The 19667-nt window shown below is 40.9% G+C and overlaps 1 protein-coding gene across 1 annotated transcript; it reads right to left on the bottom strand.

Moving 5' to 3' along the window:
• Window positions 1–2109: 2109 nt before the first annotated feature.
• eva1a (eva-1 homolog A (C. elegans)) lies at window positions 2110–12773 on the bottom strand. Its single transcript, XM_069173844.1, has 4 exons — window positions 12158–12773; window positions 5025–5239; window positions 4190–4546; window positions 2110–3266 (listed from the first exon to the last, which is right to left on the bottom strand). The coding sequence occupies exons 2-4, from the start codon at window positions 5125–5127 to the stop codon at window positions 3154–3156; spliced, it is 573 nt and encodes a 190-aa protein (XP_069029945.1). The 5' UTR covers window positions 5128–5239; window positions 12158–12773; the 3' UTR covers window positions 2110–3153.
• Between the last annotated feature and the right edge of the window lie 6894 nt (window positions 12774–19667).

Below are 19667 nucleotides of genomic sequence, written 5' to 3'. Positions count from 1 at the left end.
ACAACTTCATAGACCAAGAATTAATAGCAAGGCACTCACCTTTAAGGTGATCTTATGATGGTGATTGATTAAAACAGGGTTAATGTTACAAATAATGATTAATTTGGAGAATGAATCAGTGGCTGTGTTTATTTTAACAAACAAATATGACTGGTTTGTTTGTCACTCATATTCTTTTATCTATTTATTCATAGTTTCAATGTACAATTTTAATTGTGTTATTTTCTTTGCCCTTGTTTTTTTCCATTTGTCATATAACTTGTAACTATGAGTTGAATGAACATAAGTATATAGTACATAATGATCAGCGGAGGGGTGTCCTGGAACAAGTTCTGGAGCAGCACTTTATGGACAGCAGTTGGATTAAGTGACAGTTTCACTGAAGATGGAGAGCACAGCTGACACGTTTACATCCAATAAAGGGCCCTGTTTATGTGTGCAAAAGTGAATGGTTACCTGCAGTGGCGATATTCTGGGGACATGTTAATTGTGTGATGTTTTGTACGAACTGTTTGCCCAGTGCTGCTCCGGTTTTTGGCACCACTTCACTGTCCACTATGCGCCTGTCCTTCACTTTAAAGTGTAGATCTTGTGTGGATGCGTCACTCCAGTCCTGAAAGGGGCTGCATTGTTCCATTGTGTTGTTGCATTTGGTAGAATTCAATATTGTACATTAATACTGTTGCACACATCACCCTCTGCTGCCTGTCCCGAGCTCCTGCAGACCGTGATGACTATTTCCTTTTAGAGGAGGAGATGCATGTGCGACACACCCTGAGACAGTCAAATACTCTTGAAGAAATATCAACCACAATTTAGAAGCTTTAAATTTGGGGAATTTACTGAATAATATGTGAAAACAGCTTTTACAAAATCCTGGAAGTTAATGAGCATTTTCAACTCATTTAACACAGACTACATCCTGATCTTCTCACACATGATGAGCCCTTGTCCCAACAACAAAACCCACAAGCTGATAGAAATTCAACCTACAGATCGATCGGGCTATCGTTGATGCCATTACTATAATGTGTTCCAGTTATTAGTGCAATCGTTTAATAGGAGATTTATAACAGCAGCGGTAAAAGCACCAGTGTGTTCATCTCTGCATGTGCACCTCTTTAGAAAGAAACTTATCTCTCTCCATTTCACTCCTTTTCTCTTCTATTGCCTTTCATGTCACAAAGAGCTTCCATTACTCACCATGATTACAGCAAGTTTACAAACAAATTAAGGGGAGCTTAGAAGAGCACATTATTTAACACAGTATTAATATTATTCTTTGTGGTCATCTTGTTGATGATAAATGATTTTCTTTCAGGACATTTCGAGGGCAGAAGGGACATTTTCTGCCTCCTGCAGCACAGCCTGCCCTTTAGGGACATATCTACTTTTTAGGGAGACATGTGACTTCATAGACCAAGAATTAATAGCAAGGCACTCACCTTTAAGGTGATCTTATAATGGTGATTGATTAGAACAGGGTTAATGTTACAAATAATGATTAATTTGGAGAATGAATCAGTGGCTGTGTTTATTTTAACAAACAAATATGACTGGTTTGTTTGTCACTCATATTCTTTTATCTTTTATTCATAGTTTCAATGTACAATTTTAATTGTGTTATTTTCTTTGCCCTTGTTTTTTTTCCATTTGTCACATAACTTGTAACTATGAGTTGAATGAACATAAGTATATAGTACATAATGATCAGCGGAGGGGTGTCCTGGAACAAGTTCTGGAGCAGCACTTTATGGACAGCAGTTGGATTAAGTGACAGTTTCACTGAAGATGGAGAGCACAGCTGACACGTTTACATCCAATAAAGGGCCCTGTTTATGTGTGCAAAAGTGAATGGTTACCTGCAGTGGCGATATTCTGGGGACATGTTAATTGTGTGATGTTTTGTACGAACTGTTTGCCCAGTGCTGCTCCGGTTTTTGGCACCACTTCACTGTCCACTATGTCCCTGTCCTTCACTTTAAAGTGTAGATCTTGTGTGGATGCGTCACTCCAGTCCTGAAAGGGGCTGCATTGTTCCATTGTGTTGTTGCATTTGGTAGAATTCAATATTGTACATTAATACTGTTGCACACATCACCCTCTGCTGCCTGTCCCGAGCTCCTGCAGACCGTGATGACTATTTCCTTTTAGAGGAGGAGATGCATGTGCGACACACCCTGAGACAGTCAAATACTCTTGAAGAAATATCAACCACAATTTAGAAGCTTTAAATTTGGGGAATTTACTGAATAATATGTGAAAACAGCTTTTACAAAATCCTGGAAGTTAATGAGCATTTTCAACTCATTTAACACAGACTACATCCTGATCTTCTCACACATGATGAGCCCTTGTCCCAACAACAAAACCCACAAGCTGATAGAAATTCAACCTACAGATCGATCGGGCTATCGTTGATGCCTTTACTATAATGTGTTCCAGTTATTAGTGCAATTGTTTAATAGGAGATTTATAACAGCAGCGGTAAAAGCACCAGTGTGTGTACCTTCATCTCTGCATGTGCACCTCTTTAGAAAGAAACTTATCTCTCTCCATTTCACTCCTTTTCTCTTCTATTGCCTTTCATGTCACAAAGAGCTTCCATTACTCACCATGATTACAGCAAGTTTACAAACAAATTAAGGGGAGCTGAGAAGAGCACATTATTTAACACAGTATTAATATTATTTGAACACTTCTCCCAAGCACCTGTTACAAATGAAAAAACTTGAAAAATCCAATGTTATTATTGCAGAAAGTATGACGTGTCTGCAGCAGATGGCAGCATTGCTCCATAAGTCACTTTGTGCCTTTACTAGTTGGCTTTTCAGGATTTTCTTCCTCCAAACAAGCCATTGTCATCCTGTACTGGAGGGCTGAGACCTCACAGCTCATGTGTTGTCCTTGTTGACACAGTGGAGGGACTCCTGCAGACAGTGCTGACAGTGACAGTTTGATAAGAGTCTCTTTGGTGCAGTGAAAACTGTCAATACATTGAGTCAGTGAGTTGATGGGCATTCATTGTTCAGTTCATACAGAGATTGTTCACTTGTGTACCAATTTGGTCATTTTTCATCCATTTGTCTTCCTGTATATCTTCACGTCCTTCGGTTTTCTTTCAGTCTGTCTGTTTCCCCTTTTACTTTTGTGTCAGTAATATCTGTTGAGGCTTTGGGTGACTGTACTGATGTCTGGTTGTCCGTTCATCCAGATCTCTCGGAGAATCCTTTCCCGCTCTTCTAGCCTCTGGGCTCGATCCAGCTCTGACCACACACACACACACACACACACACACACACACACACACACACACACACACACACACACACACACACACACACAGAAAGGTTGGAACACACTCATATGCTGTCTATTCACATAACCTTCAAATTTCTATTCTATTTATTATTCTATTTTGGGAGCATGTGTGTATGAGTATGTCTGACAGTTGTGCACAGAGATAATCAGACAGGGAGCGAGCATCTGTATAAAGGTATCCTGACACATAAAATAACATATAATTGCAGACGGTGATTTAGCTTTTGATAAAAAAAATTGTCAGAAAATCATACCTTAAAAGTGCCTCTCGCAGTGATTTTATTTAATCTTTTAAACACCTGAATTAAACTTTTGACACAAAGACTGAGATATATTCTTCACTGACATATCAAACTTGTAATTGCTCTGCAATGTTCTGCTCTGTTTGCAGACTCTTTTCCATCACTACAGTACCTGAAGACATGATCAAATATATCTAAAATATATACAGTCCAGGGAAATATGGAAACTGATTACACTTGGCCAGCAGTGACAGAAGTATTAAGATCTTTCACTTATGTAAAGTACACTAAGTACAGTACTTGAGTATTTGACTTGATCACTTTCCACCTCTGAGTTTTATTATTCAGTAAATGAGTCTGACTTAGTAGTTTTACGCTTTAAAACATTTTACTGCACTGTGACTCTGACAGGTGTAAAGGACAAGATCACCTGAAACACACAAAAATGTATTTTACAGGGAGGTTTGTGGTTTATCCAGATTATCAGACTTCATTAAAAAAAAAAAAAAACAGCTTGCTGTATATTGTGATGTCTGTTTAAGTGTTTGTAATTTATCTGCTACTAATATGGATCTTGGTCTGGATATGTGTGGCGAGTCGTGTGTGTGTCTCTGTGCGAGAGATACCCTCAGCTGATGTGAACATTGTGGCGTTCAGCAGAGCTCTCTCGAAGCGCCTGCGTCTCCGTGCTGAGAGGTCCGACGTCTCATCCCACTCCTCTGACTCGCTGTCGCCAGCGGGCCCCGTCCCTCCAGAGGCAACAACAGCGGTCTGGTCCGGGTTGCTGTCACCGGTCTCATGGTGGGGACAGCTGTGATGCCGACGTTGATGATGTCTGTTTCTGTGGCGATGCTGAGGGTTGTTACTGTTGCCATAACGGCAGTCTGCTCGACAGTGTATCTGGAAGACGATGGCGCAGAGAGTGGCGAGAAGGCCAACACACACGCCACCGAGAAATACCAATGCTGTCCTCTCGGGTTGGTCTGTGAGAGAGAGAGGATCCAATTTAAATTCAAAGTTTATGAGCAACTAAAATGTTTACCATGGTTAAATATAGCAGCTGCTTCTTCATCCTCTTCTCTACTTCTGCACCCAGTTCTTTCTCTGCTCTTTGCATGTCCTGTTGTTTCAGACGTCCCTCACTTGTCTACAACTTTCCACCCTCTTATCTCCACACCTGATCTGACTTGACTTTCTTTAAGACAGGACAGCCATCTCTCTGCTACATGTTCCCTGCTCAACTCTCACTACTAGAAACATCTTTACTTGTTGCTGATTTGCGACCTTCAGCTTCTCCTAAATAAACCCTCGACTGTTTACTTCCTGCTTTGCTTTCCAGAGAAAATATAGGTACATTGTTTGTAACCAAAAGTACCACAGCGTGTTTTCTGGGGAAACACGTTAGGGTCTATCTGATCACACAGTCACACATGGCAGTTTTTCTGATTGGTCCTACTGTACCTGCAATGAAGGTGTAAGCAGCCAGTATGTTGCTAAGCAATGCCATCTCCTGGGACCCCACCTTCACCTCCATATTTGGGCTTCCTGTCGTTGGAGCGCTCATGATTTCACAGTGAGTTGAGAATATTATAATGTCCTGCAGAGGTCAGCTCAGTTCCTCATGACTCATCTAGACTGTAGTTTTTTTTCTGGGTGAAATGATAGAGGAAGAAGTACTAGAGGAGAGAAAGAGAAAAGTAGAGGAGAGGCAGAAAGAAAAGGAGAAGGGTGAGAAGCAAGTGACAGATGTTATTGATATATCATACTTTAAATAATACATATTTAGAGAGAAACTAAGCCATCCCAGCCATTATCACTGTAACAGCATGCAGACACTTACTGTAGCTTTGTGTTCAGATTGAGTTTGACTGATTGAAGTTCATTTCTAATCATTATAAGTAGCATCCGAGTGTACATTCAGGTTTTTGTACACATAATGCTAAAGTCACCGTTCTTATCTAAAACTCAAACTAGTTTACAATAAAGATGAACTTTAAAAAAAAAAAATCTTGCAGTATATGAACCTTATCCAGTTTTTTTTTTAAGCTCTCAGTTGGTGTTGGACTGTGCTCACTGAAGTGATACACAACTTTAAACCATTTTTAAAGGTGCTGTAAGATGCTCTTGTAGAAAATATATCACTAATCTTTTCTGTTTATCTGAACATGCCTGTTATGGAAACAAGGAGAGCAATTAAACTGACAAATTGGAGTTAATTATAGAGTACTTTGGAAACGATGGCGCCTTACCCATTAATCTATACTTCTCTCCCGATTTTCACTGTCATTATCAACATACCTGAGCAGTTTTTCTGCAGCGTTTTAAAGAAAAACAACGAGGCATTCATACCTCAGAAAAACTCAACTGCTAAAATATTCTACCTTTGACAAACAAACAAGTAAAGCAAGTATTCACACTCACTTTCACGCACTTGTGTACGCTCTAGTATCAGCACTGCACACACAAGCATAACCACACACAATTTGGTGCAGAGGTCATAAACTTGGGAGGGTGTCTGGAAGTAAAAGGAACTCAGGACGGAGGGAGAAAAAAAGGTTTCAGCACATGTATTTGTCACACAAAATAGTACATAGATAAATAAACGATGCTGTATTGTTGTTTGAGGTCGTACGATAAAAATGGATAGCATGAAAAGCCAGACTAATTCTCAGAAGGCTTTCCCAAACAGTGACACACAAAACAGAAGAGCAAGTGTGAAGTGGGTTCTAAAAAGGTATTACTTATTCAACCACTAGGTGCCAACAAATCTCCGTCAATGTTGCTGTTAACGTACAGGTACAACCATTCACATCAATATTTTTCTGGCATTGCAAGTAAACACACAGACATGATGCTGTAGACCAGCCGTTAACTGACATATTGTCTGCTCTAGATTTTGGCAAAGCAACACTGATGTGTCATTTTCTTGCAATTAAGTCATTTAGCTGTATTGAGCTGAAAATATGACATTGGTCATTTATAATGGACCTGGAAATGTTATGTGCTTATTTTTAATGAACACATATACAGCATCAAACAATGTCACACATCAGAGTTTATACCTATACTAGTTTGCAACACCCAGACTAATAGCTGTAGAATCTATACAGTGATGTGTGTCTACTAAAAATGTTACATATAGTCTGTGGTTTAGACACGAGGATTAAATATTTAGATTTAGAAATTGTAATTAAATGTTGGGCAGAGATCTGAACATTTCTTTATGCTGCAGCATTCAAATATTTCAAACATGGTTTGAGGGTTTTGGCATGATGATCATGGAAGATGGTAAAAACACTGAAATTATTGGCTCCATGCAATAAATCTGAGGTGACAAGATGATTAACAAGTCCTCCCACCCCAGACAATTTTATTTCTGCTACATAAAACTGTGACACTTCTTTTATCTTTGCTTTTTACCTGCTAAATAAAAATGTTACCGCTTCAAATTTAACATTGAGGTCAAATCAGTCTTTGCTTGTACTGATTTTACTTTGTTTTCAAAGCTTATTAGCCCAAATATATTTATTTTGATGTTGTGTTTGTTATTCCATGTTCATTTGTAAAGAGTGTTGATGCGTGATGTGGTTCGACTGACTGAGTTTTTATGCTCCAAATATAAACTTGTCTACATCAGCTTGTCAAGCTAATAAAAGCTCTCTCTTCTTAAAGAAGATAATGCTAATTAACAACCACCACTTATAGTTACAGTACAGTCTAAGATAAGAGTGTTTATACTATCAACACATTTACAGTCCTCTTTAAGCATTTTAAAAGAGAAATTAAAATCTGTGTGCTGACTTAGTTTTATTCTCTTCATCTGCAAAATTGCAACACTGGAATGAAGAAATATCTGTTGTCTATTTTAAACTGTGCTTGAAGCCCGACTCTCTAATTACACTGAAAATGTGCAAAGCCCCTCGGTAAGACTTGTAGTACTGTCTGTCTTTCAGAGCTTTATAATGTTGAATCTCTTCTTCCAAATTTGTATAGAACTTTTTTAATTTCATAGATGTGTGGATTTCCCCAGTTGACAATTTTGAACACATCTCATTACATGTTAATATGTACTCACTGAGCACTCACCCCATTAAAACTCTTTATTAATGATTGGAAACAGGCCAAATCACGTCATGAAGCCAGAGCAGCTTTCATACCAAGCAGTAGTAAAGCTATCACATCATAAAAACAATGAACAGAGAAGTCTTCATTCCAGTCTTAAGCTGTGTAGAAATAGAAAAATGGCAAAACCTAAGTGTTGTATGCTCATGCTGTGAAACTACAAAGACATGGCAGAAGTTTAAACTCGAAGACATGAAAAATGGATGATGCTCTCAGAGAACACCAAACTGCCCTCATTTCTGTGGATGGTTTCAACTGGAAAAGTGCAGCACTCTTGACCTGTTCAGCAAAACCGGGAACACAGTGGAGCACGAATCTGCATTTTATCTGTCACATCTCTAAACACGTGTCCAACATGATGCCTCCGTGTCCCATCCGTATTCATTCATTAGCATAGAAATGCACCTCGGGCCTGTAATTATGTTACAAAACTAACTAAACAGTCAAAAAGCAGTGCAAATTCACGGCAAGTGCACGAGGGAACAACACAACAACAAATTACTTTACATTGTAATGCAACATAACACAGCCACAAACAACACAACCTCCGAGCACTTCTAAATTCACTGACTGTCAGGGTCATTTTGTGATGTTGTGTGTAAATGCTTCGGGACGTGACTGCCCTTCTGTCTCCCACTCTCCCACTTACCCTCTCTTTCTTTCTTTGGATTCGGCTATTTGGGTTACCGTGTGTTGGAGCAAAAAGCATGTCATTGTCCCATTGCGAATAATTTATAGTTCAGGATATTTAATAGCATTATTTATTTTAGATAGATCATTTATGCGTGCGTGTAGGCACCCTGTTGTCAAGGCAAGTCATATTTGATTCGCTACTGCAACGCCTACACACCTAACCTAGAAGTCATGGTCGGCTATATCATATCTCCAAAAGAGGTAGACTTATTGCACGGCGGCTGCGCGCTGCACAGGAGCAAGCATCCACACCTCATCATGCCCCGTAGCAGAACTGTGGTGAAAACACAAGGAGCTTTCTTGATTGACGAGCCTTCAGTCAATTCTAAGTTAGGTGTTTGCTGCCGCGCGTGACATTAGATGTGCAGGCAGGTGTTGTGCTGCGCGCCAACACCAACACGCCTTACCTAGACATTTTACGGTGCGCTGCGTCAAGAAAGCTAATTCTCACGGTAAATTTGAAGTGAGGGGTGCGGGGCATGTTGGCGATTGCTGCAGGACGCCAATGATGTGACGCGCGCAGGCAGGTGTGGCGTTCTGTTACGCACACGCGCCCTAAATTCACGTGAACTAATGCTGCGTTCAAATGGAGCTCGTGAGCTCGTGGTCACAACATGGTTGAGTTCTAAAGAACATTGTTGCTAGGCAACGGCAACACGGAGGCCGTCTAGAAGCCACAGAGGCTAGCAATTTAGCAAGCTAACAGCGGGATGACGTAATGCAGGAAATGCAAAGGCCCGCAGGGAAATGATGAGGCCGTTTGGAGAAAAAAAAAAAAAAAATCAACATTTTCCTCAGACGTAGGCTATTATCTAAGTTACGAAGACAATCTCTACGTGACTAAAGTTACATCCAACGAAAAATGAACTTCCGCGGCTTCTGCCGTTTCCGTAAACGAGGGAACAACGTCACGACGCATGGACTCCAGGTTTATAGAAAATGTGTCGTGGGTACCACAGGAGGGGGCTGTTCATAAGGACTCTTCTTGGTACACGGTAAATACGACCTCATTTGAACGCAGCATAAAGCGCCAACGGGACACCCACGCCACGTGTGTCGATTGATGACGTGCTTAAGTAGGCGCTGGTGAGGCAGACAAACTCATACAGACCAACAACAGCACTGCATGCACATGTAATGTCATTGGTGCGCTGCAGCAAACGCCTAAACGCGTGCACACCTGACTTATCGGAAGAATTAGGTTTCTTGATATAGCCTGCCTTAAGCTGGAGGTAAGGTGTGCAGGCATTTGCAGCAACGCATCAAATATGATTTGCACTCAGAACAACGTGCTTAAACGCACTCATGAATTATCCATCACTGTAAACTGTGGTGTACCTGCACATTAGATTAGATCAGATTAGATTTGACTTTATTTATTCCACAGTGGGGAAATGCGGTCGTCGCAGCAGCAAAGAAAACCTTAAAAGTGCACACAGTATGAACACATTTACAAATACGTATAAGATATAAGAAATAAGATTTATTATTTTAGAAAAAAAATAAGAGCAATTAATAAATACACACACACACACAGACTATATACACAAAAAAACAAATACAATTAAATTAAAATGAATAAATACAGTTTGGGATGAATGGAAAAAAGTGTCCGGTGCTATGAAATAAAATGAGATGAACAGTGCAATGATATTATTATAGGGGTATTATATAGGGTGTATTATATAAGGTGTATTATATAAGGTGTATTATATAGGGTGTATTATATAGGGTGTATTATATAAGGTGTATTATATAGGGTGTATTATATAGGGTGTATTATATAAGGTGTATTATATAAGGTGTATTATATAGGGTGTATTATATAAGGTGTAGCGTTTGCTACAGCTCGACAAAGTACACATTTACACGTAAAGGCGTAGCTACTATAGGGGTCGTGGGTACGCAGTGAAGGTACTGTGTTCAGTGGCTGAATCATATCAATTGATGCATGATAACGCGCCAGCGCGACACCTCGGCACATGTGTGTCACATCTGTGTCTCCATCGTGAGTCTATGCAAATTGTTGGCGTGTTTGAGTTGGCGCTAGAGAGGCGTTTGACACCTCATAAATATTTGGCCTGCAGCCAGCTCATTACAGCCACTTACACTCTGTCCAATTGTCTAGGCAACCAGAACAGTTTACACTGGTGATGACACGACGACATGTGAGGATTTTATCTCTACATCTCTACATCTATCTGACTGGAGAGGAAACTTTTGGAAATGCACATATTCATTTTCTTGCTGAGAGTTAGATGAAGAGATCGGTTCCACTCTCGAGTTTGTCAATTCTGAAACTACAGCCATCAGCCAGTTATCTTAGCTTAAGATAAAGAGCTTGCTGGGGTCTGTCTAAAGTTAAACATCTTCCTGCTAGCTCATCTGAGGAGCACCAATACAGAATTCTCATTTCTTTATTTTATATGGCAAAAAGAGGAAAAGTTTGAAAACAGCAATTTGTGCTTTTAAAGTGTGTAATGTGCCAATGGGACCAGACTGGGATTGGTACAAGTAACTCCCTGGAGTCTACGCTGGCTTCCAGAAAACTGATCATGGCCAAGAAATAATCCAGCACATTACTCCTATGTAAAACAGCTAAATATGGATTTTACTTGTATAAATTAAACACTTGTTAAATAGTAAGATTTAAAGGGGCAGGTATGAGTTTCTATCTGTTTCCTCCTGCGGTCAGTCTTTAGGCTAAGATAACATAACTAGGCTGCTGGCTGTAGGTTCATATTCACTGCAGAGGCATGAGTGTGGTATCAATCTTACCTAATACTTGGCAAGAAACCCAAATATTTCAGACAGTGTCATACTATTCTTTTGCATATTATTCAAACTACATACAGCACTGAATGGATCATTGCACTGGAGCAGAGACTAATAATAAGTTAGCATGCAAACATCTCTCTGGGTGCATATTGCCTAGGTCGTATAGTTTTGTTTTTCGTTGAAATAATCAAAATCTAGATCCTGCATGCCGAGTCAGAGCAAAGTACTATTCCGTCCATTTGTCTGTCACAGACACCGATCACTTCTCTTTTCTGTGTCTGTGCTGTCTGGCCCAAATTCTCTTGTGGCACAATAGCTCTTTGTTTTTCTCCATGTTGGTTGAGAAAACTATAGTTCCTATGACTGTTTCAGCTTTGCTCACATTGTGCACAACACACACACACACACACACACACACACACACACACACACACACACACACACACACACACACACACACACACACACACACACACACACACACACACACACGGATATCCTCCACATCACGTTCATCACACTTTAAGCGTATTTCTCCCTCTGTGTGTGTCTGCTACAGACAATCTAATGTGACACTGGCCTTTCCTTCACCTTCTCCCACTACACCGTTACTATCTGACAGCACCTGCGGAGAGACGAGAGCATGTGTGGATACAGGGTGAGAAAAAAATTAAATAAGACAGAGAATTAGAGCAAGAGAAAGTGAGGGCAGTGGAGAGGAAGAGAGAATAATATGTGGAGGAAAACAAAGTCATCCAGCACAAAGAAAGAGAGAGTGGAGACTTCCTGTAGCATGCAACACTTCACATCAACATGATGTACATTTTTTCTTATTGTGTACACCTTTTTTTGTCTTTTCTTTGCTGCTGTGACGAGTAAATTTCCCCACTGTGGAATTAATAAAGTCAAATCTAATCTAATCTAAAGAGCAGGATTATCAGACAACAGCAGCAGCATCGTGTGTAGCTCTAGCCAAATGTAAACAAAATGTTGATACTTACATTTCATTAAAGCCAAGATCCCATTTGGAGTGCGTATACTCCTCTCCTTCCTCCTCTTCTTCTCTTCTTCGCTCCTTCCTCCTCCTCCTCCTCCTCTGCTCTGTACTCCTCTACTCTCTGTGCTCTACTCTCTCCTCCCCTTTCCTCTCCTCTCCTGTTATCTCCTCTCTGCTCTTTCTCTTTCACTCAAAGAAAACCAAAAGAACACTCACTGTACAATTATATGTATAAATCCTCTCTGTCCTCCCACAGTTGTCAGACAGGCCTCCTTCTCTTCACTTTCTTATGTAGATACAAATTAAAGACGTCAGTCATTCTCCTGTCGTCCCCTCAGTTCTTCTGTCTTTGATGCAGACGCAGCAGCAGGAGGAGGTACACTGCTCCGAATGTTTTCCAGATCGCAGTTTTCCGATATTCCATTTTAGTTTTTCCACATTATTTTCCAGACAGGGAAACAAAGGTCAACCCCTGAGGGCAGAAATGTGACATGAGAGACCCCGACAGGTCGGCCGAATCTCCCTCCTCTCTCTCTCTGACAAACGTATGCATCCCCCTTCTCTCTGACTCTGCCTGTTCTTCCCCTCTCTCTCTCTCTCTCTCTCTCTCTCTCACTCACACTAACAACACACAGTCACACGCATGCACGGTTGTAAATGCGGACTCGCTGCCTCTCCCCTCCTGCTTTCTCTCCGTCTTTCACGCGAGGCGTTCAGCAGAGGGAGGAGAGAGGAAAACTGAAGGAAGGAGGGAGAGAGCAACACTGTGGCAAGAGAGCAAACAGACAACTTTTAGCAGATTTCATGTGTAATGATGAAAAAACACACATGCCCATATGTAAATTTACCATGTAAAATATCAGACAAACACGTACCCGTAACCTGTCATTTTAAATGTTCAACACGTAACAGTAATATATATATACACAATTTTTATTTTTATAATATAAAACCTTTTCTTGTGAAATATGGTCACGTTCTGCCATTCTGTTCCCGAGTTGTTGTGTTTATTGTGTTTATTAATTGACAGAAAAGTGTTTTCACAGAACATTATGGTGTCACACTGAAGTTGACCTTTAACCTTTTATAGGCATTAAAACTAAAACAATTAACAGCACACCTTTTATTAAAGACAGAGGTGACAATGAATAGCAATGAATTAGAGAAAAAGAGAGATAGAGTATTGTGCTGAAAACTCATTCAGCCGGAAATTCACCTTCTCAGTGATGACACAGATTATATAGCTGCTGCTGTTTGTTTTGGTACGACCCTGCATATGTCTGCATGTACAGTATCTGTGCGTGTGTGTGCTTGACTGAATTTAATGGCAGCATGGGACTGATGTTTCAGAGCTAAATCAACAACTTTCTAAAAATAACATTATATCAGATAACGTTTATGAAAATTTAATCAGCCAACCTGTCATTTTGGTAGGTTATTTTTGTGCTGATGTTATGCAACGGGAAAAGCTTGAAAAACCCTCCTGCCTCTGGTCGGGGGCTGACAGAGTTATCCAGGGCAGCAACTCTCAACAGGTATATGGAAAAAACAAAACATGCAAAGGTGTCCTCAAAACTGTGCGATAAAACTTTGCTTTTAGGTAGAGTGTGTCACTGCCATTCACCCTGTTAGCTCTGAATATGATGAAAGCAACAGACAGGAGGTTGTGCATCTAGCTAACAGCAAAACACTTCAATGTCTGGAAAAAAAAAAAGATTAAGATACATTTTCAGGCAGCCCAACTCGAGTCTGCCGTTATGCTGCTGCAGCACCGGTGCAACACGCCTTTTTAATCATGAAGGTGTGTTTAACTTGTCAGTACTCTACTAATTTTTTTAAAAAAAGCTACGTTGCTCCTTGATGCTGCTGAAAGCATTTCAAAAGGCCCACATCCTCTATTTAGATGCTGTCAGTCCCTGCTGACCTGAGCTCGACATTTCAACGTAGAATTTGGTAGCATCTATTGTTAAGGTTGCAAACTGCAACCAACTGAACACCCCTTACCATCCAAGAGTCCATGGGGGTTGCAAAAAAAATGCAAAAGGCCTTTTTTAGAGCCAGTGTTTGATTTGTCCATTCTGGGATTTGACAGAAACGATGCAGCAACCAACGAGTTTGAATTTTGGCCGTCGCCATCTTGCTGTTTTGGAGCCAGAAATGATCATTTGGACGAGCTGGGGATGAGTGATTCGTGGATCTGACTCGATCTCCAAGGACACTACACCGCACCCACCAATACCAGAAACCTTACTGCACCACAGGCCTGTCAATCAAACAGGTCCCCAACATACCTCTCTGAGAGGCCTAACGTCGGATTAACGATGGGATTATTTTCAGGTGGACCACCTGAAAACTAATCAGTAGAGACTTTAGCGAACCACACCATAATGACTTGTGGAAAAAATGTATTAACTTTGTATTTCATGAGAGAAGTTAAATGGGAGTCTAGCCTTTTTGGAGTCAGCCCCTAGCGGCACTCGATGGAATTGCAGTTTAAGGCACTTCCGCATCGGGCTCAGTTTTCAGACCCGGGAAGCTACTTCCACTTTTATATACAGTCTGTGGTGTAAAACACGTGGAATGCCGTGGTGTGATATTTTCTACCAAAACCAAAACCCATAAAGGTCCTCCTCACAGTGGCACTAGAGTAATAGCAGGGGATCACCATTAGGATTCATCATCTGGGAACCATGAACGTTTCAAATCCATCCAATAGTTGTTGAGATATTTCTGCCTGGAGCAAAGCACGGACCGACCAACATCACAAACGTGTTACTGTGAAGTTTATTGGGATGATCAGCAATAAACTGTTTCTACAAAACCTAATATTACTCAAGGGAATTGTAATTGTGATATTGAATGAACTTTGTTCTGCACAATCTGACATCTCAGCACATTTCAGCTTTCTGGCTCTACGGTGGCTCTGAGAGCTCAATGCTCTGCACAATTACTGGAGACAACATTAAGAGTAATTCCTTCATGGTTGTTAAGGTCTTTATTGCGTCTTGGGAATGAGACAAAAGTAGAAAACAATGTTCCTTCTCAAGCCTCTACACTGAGAGGGTTACTATATAAGAGAATAAAGGAGAAATTAATAAGTCATTATCCCAGCAGATATAAATAAACCTAAATAATGAACCAACCTGCTACCATATGTTTGAGAGCATTATAAAATCGAATTAAGATAACAATGATTGAAAACATGCAAATATCTCACTGAGTGGGAAATAAAATGATTGACACCTTTATCACCAGCGAATTAAAAAAAAAAACATACCAAAACATTGTTCTGCTTACAGAATACAGAACACAATCCACTTACCATCCATTATGCATCTATTTCTGCACCTCCTGCTCAGAGTGATGAAATATTAACTCTTTTGACTCCGCTGCGTGTTCTGTGAGTTGTTATCGGTCATCTCTGAAACAGGGGCGGACAGGGCTGCTGTGTTTCTGATGCCGAGGGGGATGTGTGGGGTCTCCACAACACTGCATGCTGAGGTCCTCTGGTACTTTCACTTCAATATGTATGGCGGAGGGTGAAGCCTCAGGTCATTGTGGGCAAACTCGTCTCAGCGCAGGACCATCAGCGAACTAAAACAGGGTCAGCTTCATTATAGATGAACGCAATTAATATTTATTGATCAATTTAAGAATGCAGTCGAGTCAAACTGAACGGACAGTCACGGAGAGGAGCTGTGCAGTCTATGCGCACCGCGCGCAGGGGGCGGAAGTTGAAGCCAATTGACATCTTTACTCGTGTAGGTCCGCAGGTTTCAGGTGGAAGGCAAATAGTCACACACGACGAGGGTCATTAACTGGAAACAACAATGGGCTCAGGAAGCGGAGCAAACGTGAAGATCGGGCAAATGAAAGGAGGGGAAGCAGAACTAAATACGCAGCATGGTGATGGGCTGAGACGCAGGTGAGCACGGGAACTGGCGGGAAAAATCAGCTTGACAGCGTCTATAGCAACAGATGTATGTGGGACTGAGTCAAAATAAGCAGTGCTGATGTTTATTGCAGTGTCACAGTGATGCGTTTCTAATTTCAGACAACAATGAACAATAAGCTAAGTCAATTTATTATTAGATTTGCTCTTATGATGAAATTTGATATAAGAAAAAGATTAACGCCAGCTTTATCCTTTTATTACAATTTTAGGTAAAGTTGACTACTCGTACATCTACTCCATCTGAGAGTCACGCTATGTACTTTTACTGCACTATATTTATGTCACATCGATGTAGTTTTGCAGATAAGGTTTTTGCATGTAAAGGCCATGAAAAATTCATAAATATGATGCATTGAGCCACTGCATGATGGTTAACAGGAACTGCAACGCAGCAAGCTGCCCCTTGATTTGAGATAATCAAATTTATAACATTATCTGTGACAGTGGCCATCCTCTCCCATAACTCATATATACAATGAAATGTAAAAAAAAAAAGGTCATAAGTCAATTTTGTGTCTTGAGAAACGTCCACCTCAGCAGCTGCTAAATGCTCCGCAATGATGGGAAGAATATGTACAACTTCATTTTGCAGTGTTTAGCGTTTCTTACCAAAACTGATCAAAGTTGGATTAACACAGCCCACCACAGACTGGAAAATCAAAACAAGGAGATGAAAGATGCTCAAGCTTTGCAGAGTGGAGAGGAACTGAAGAGTCAGGTGATGGACTCATTTTTGGGTTCATCATTCAGGCCAACAAGTGAGGCACCTGAATCATTTCACCACAGAGAAGAGTTTTATTTTCTGTACTGAATATAGCAACAGAGCTCAATGTGTTTTTAAAAGAGCGTTTTATTTTTTAACCTCACATGTTTGTGTAACAGGAAGAGACGCGACTGACTGTATCTGTAGGTTTCCTCTCGTGTGGACTTTCTCTTTTACTCTCTTGTCTCTGTTGCTTCAGGCCACCTTCACTCGGTGTAGGATTTTGGCCACAACGCAGACCTCTCATTATTTTTGAGTTCTCTTTGTGTCTATATGTGTGTATGTGTGTAAGTTACATAACACAGCTGTTCATGTGGTGATAATCAAATCATTCCCATGACTAAGTCAAGTGGAACTGAGGGCCTCTCAGACTCATCCTCTTTGCACATGTCACACTCTCTCTCTCTCTCCCCGTACTCTCTTTCTGTGTCCATATGTTTATTCCCCTCTGTCTCTGTTTTTCTCGTCCTGCCTCTGAACTACTGTCGTCTTCTGCTGTACTGCACTTTTCTTTCATACTTTATCTCACTCACAACTCACAAGAACTGTTTCCCTCTCTCGCTTTGGCTCCTCTTTGCCATTTTTGTACTTTTTTTTCGTGAGGATAAAATCCCACAGGGTCACCCTTTGATTTAGCTGTTGACACATCAATTAAGAACAGCAATAATAAAATGACCATAGTCCTCATGGGCAGCGGAAACATCTCGTAAACACTAACATCATCTATTTTTAAGTTGATGTGACAAACATGTTAGCAGGCATTTGTTTATTTACAAAGCATCATTATCAGTCATTTGGAGTCGTGTTTCTGGCCTATTGGCGGGAAGGAGTCCAATAGTCTCTTGTCTTTTAGCTCTGTTTTTGGTCTCAACCACCTCCTGAATCAATTACCCGACTCTTTAGCTGTTAAATGCAGCACAATGCTCCTCAGCTAGCCAGACTCTGCTTGTCATTCATCTTTGGACGGGTTGTGTATGTTGGGTTTACATGAGTTTATTTTGCTGAAAACAGCCGACATGATAAACAGAAAGAGTAAACCAAAACGTGTTGGGACAATGTGCTGAAAAATGCTAAAACAGCTCAGTGGAGCTGCACTCAGGTGATAACTGCTCCTGCTAGGGACCCAATGATGAATGGTTGATTTTAGGTGCGACATCTTTTTGACAGTAATATCTTGGCGGCACCGCGGTGCAGTGGTTAGCACTGTTGCCTCAGTTCGATCCCGGGCCAGGGGCCTTTCTGCGTGGAGTTTGCATGTTCTCCCTCTGCCTGCACGGGTTCTCTCCGGGTACTCCGGCTTCTGTCCAAAGACATGCATGTCAGGTTAATTGGTGATTCATTAGGTGGGAAAGACAGTGTGAAAGGTCTTTGTTTCCGTCTGTCACTATGTGTTGGCTCTGTGATAGACTGGCGACCTGTCCAGGGTGTATCCTGCCTTCGCCCAAAGTGAGCTGGGATAGGATTCAGCCCCCCCGTGACCTTGTTCAGGATAAAGCGGGTATAGATAATGGATGGATGGATGTGGACTGGCCAGTTTATATACTGCGACTGGATTTGCTTTCGATGTCCTGCTCATGTTTGAAAGAACTTCAGGTTGGAAACAGGTTCTTTTCAAATCAGCCAATTTAAAATTTGACATGACAATTTTCAGAAACCCACCACAGTTTTACAGTAAGATGGTCACTCTCAAAAGTGTCATTTGTTAAGTCATTTTTCCCTCATTATCAAGAGAACTCCTGCTGTGTTTCAGCTGCACCCTTGACACGTTTTTTTTTAATGAAATGTAAAAAATATTTGCTGCCGTCACTTACAGTAAATCAACACATCCCCCACTGCAATAAATCCATTAGTACCACAGCAGCACACTGCTACAGAAGGCTGAGTTCAGCTGACTTTGTCGACTCAGTTACGCAGCTGTGTGTTGCTGTCAGCCCTTTGCAGGGCCACTCAGGGTGGTTACATAATGACTGTTGCTTCTGTGGTCGCAGAGCTAGTGGAGGGTGAAGAAGGACTTAATGAGGTCTATTGGTGCGCACTGACAACTCCACTCTGAACTCCACTGACTCTGGGGCTGGACACCAACAAAAACCAGTAAAATATAGACAAAACTGATCATAATAAAATATCTTGTTTTTTCACCATGAGATTTTCTTGGTTTTATGATATTTCGAGCTAAATATTTACTGTATTTTACAAAAGTCGAGACAAAACCAGGCACATGCCTATGTTTGTAAAGTAGTTATATAAAACTGCTCAGTTTCTTGCCAAAGTGTGTATTACAACAGCCAGTCCAGTAGAGGACAGTGTATTAGCGTCACGGTTTGGCCTCGCCTAAATGAGAAAAACCACAAGGTTAGATTTCGGGGGAGAAAAAAAACGTGGTTACATTCAGAAAAAACAAAACCTCATGCTTAGCATTAGGAAAAGACTTCTTTCTCATGTACGTGAACCCTGGTCAAAGTCGAGCCTTTAATCCCTGACCCGTGTCATGAGATGCGTTTACTTTTCACGCTGAAGCGAGGCCAACTGTCAGCCTGACATACTCCCCTCTAGTGGACTGAGAGGTGTATTACATGCTGGGCTGAATTAAAAAAAACAAAAAAAACATCTTCCTTACAAACTACCATACTTGAAAATCATAGTCTGATTTCTGTGGCTGATAATAGTAACATGGTGCTGTAATGGTGTACAAAGCCCGAGGCAGTGTGTTTCAAGCAGTGATAACTTATGCACTGCTGCTTGAGGTCATGCTCTGAAAGTTTACTGTGTTAAATGTCCTTTTTCTTCAGCCAGCAA

Source organism: Embiotoca jacksoni, unplaced genomic scaffold, assembly GCF_022577435.1.
Source record: "Embiotoca jacksoni isolate LCO1_2020_lvr unplaced genomic scaffold, fEmbJac1.0.p SCAF_6, whole genome shotgun sequence".
Classification (NCBI taxonomy): Eukaryota; Metazoa; Chordata; class Actinopteri; family Embiotocidae; genus Embiotoca; species Embiotoca jacksoni.
Note: the sequence above shows the minus strand (reverse complement) of the source record. Positions and strands in the feature narration are given on the sequence as shown.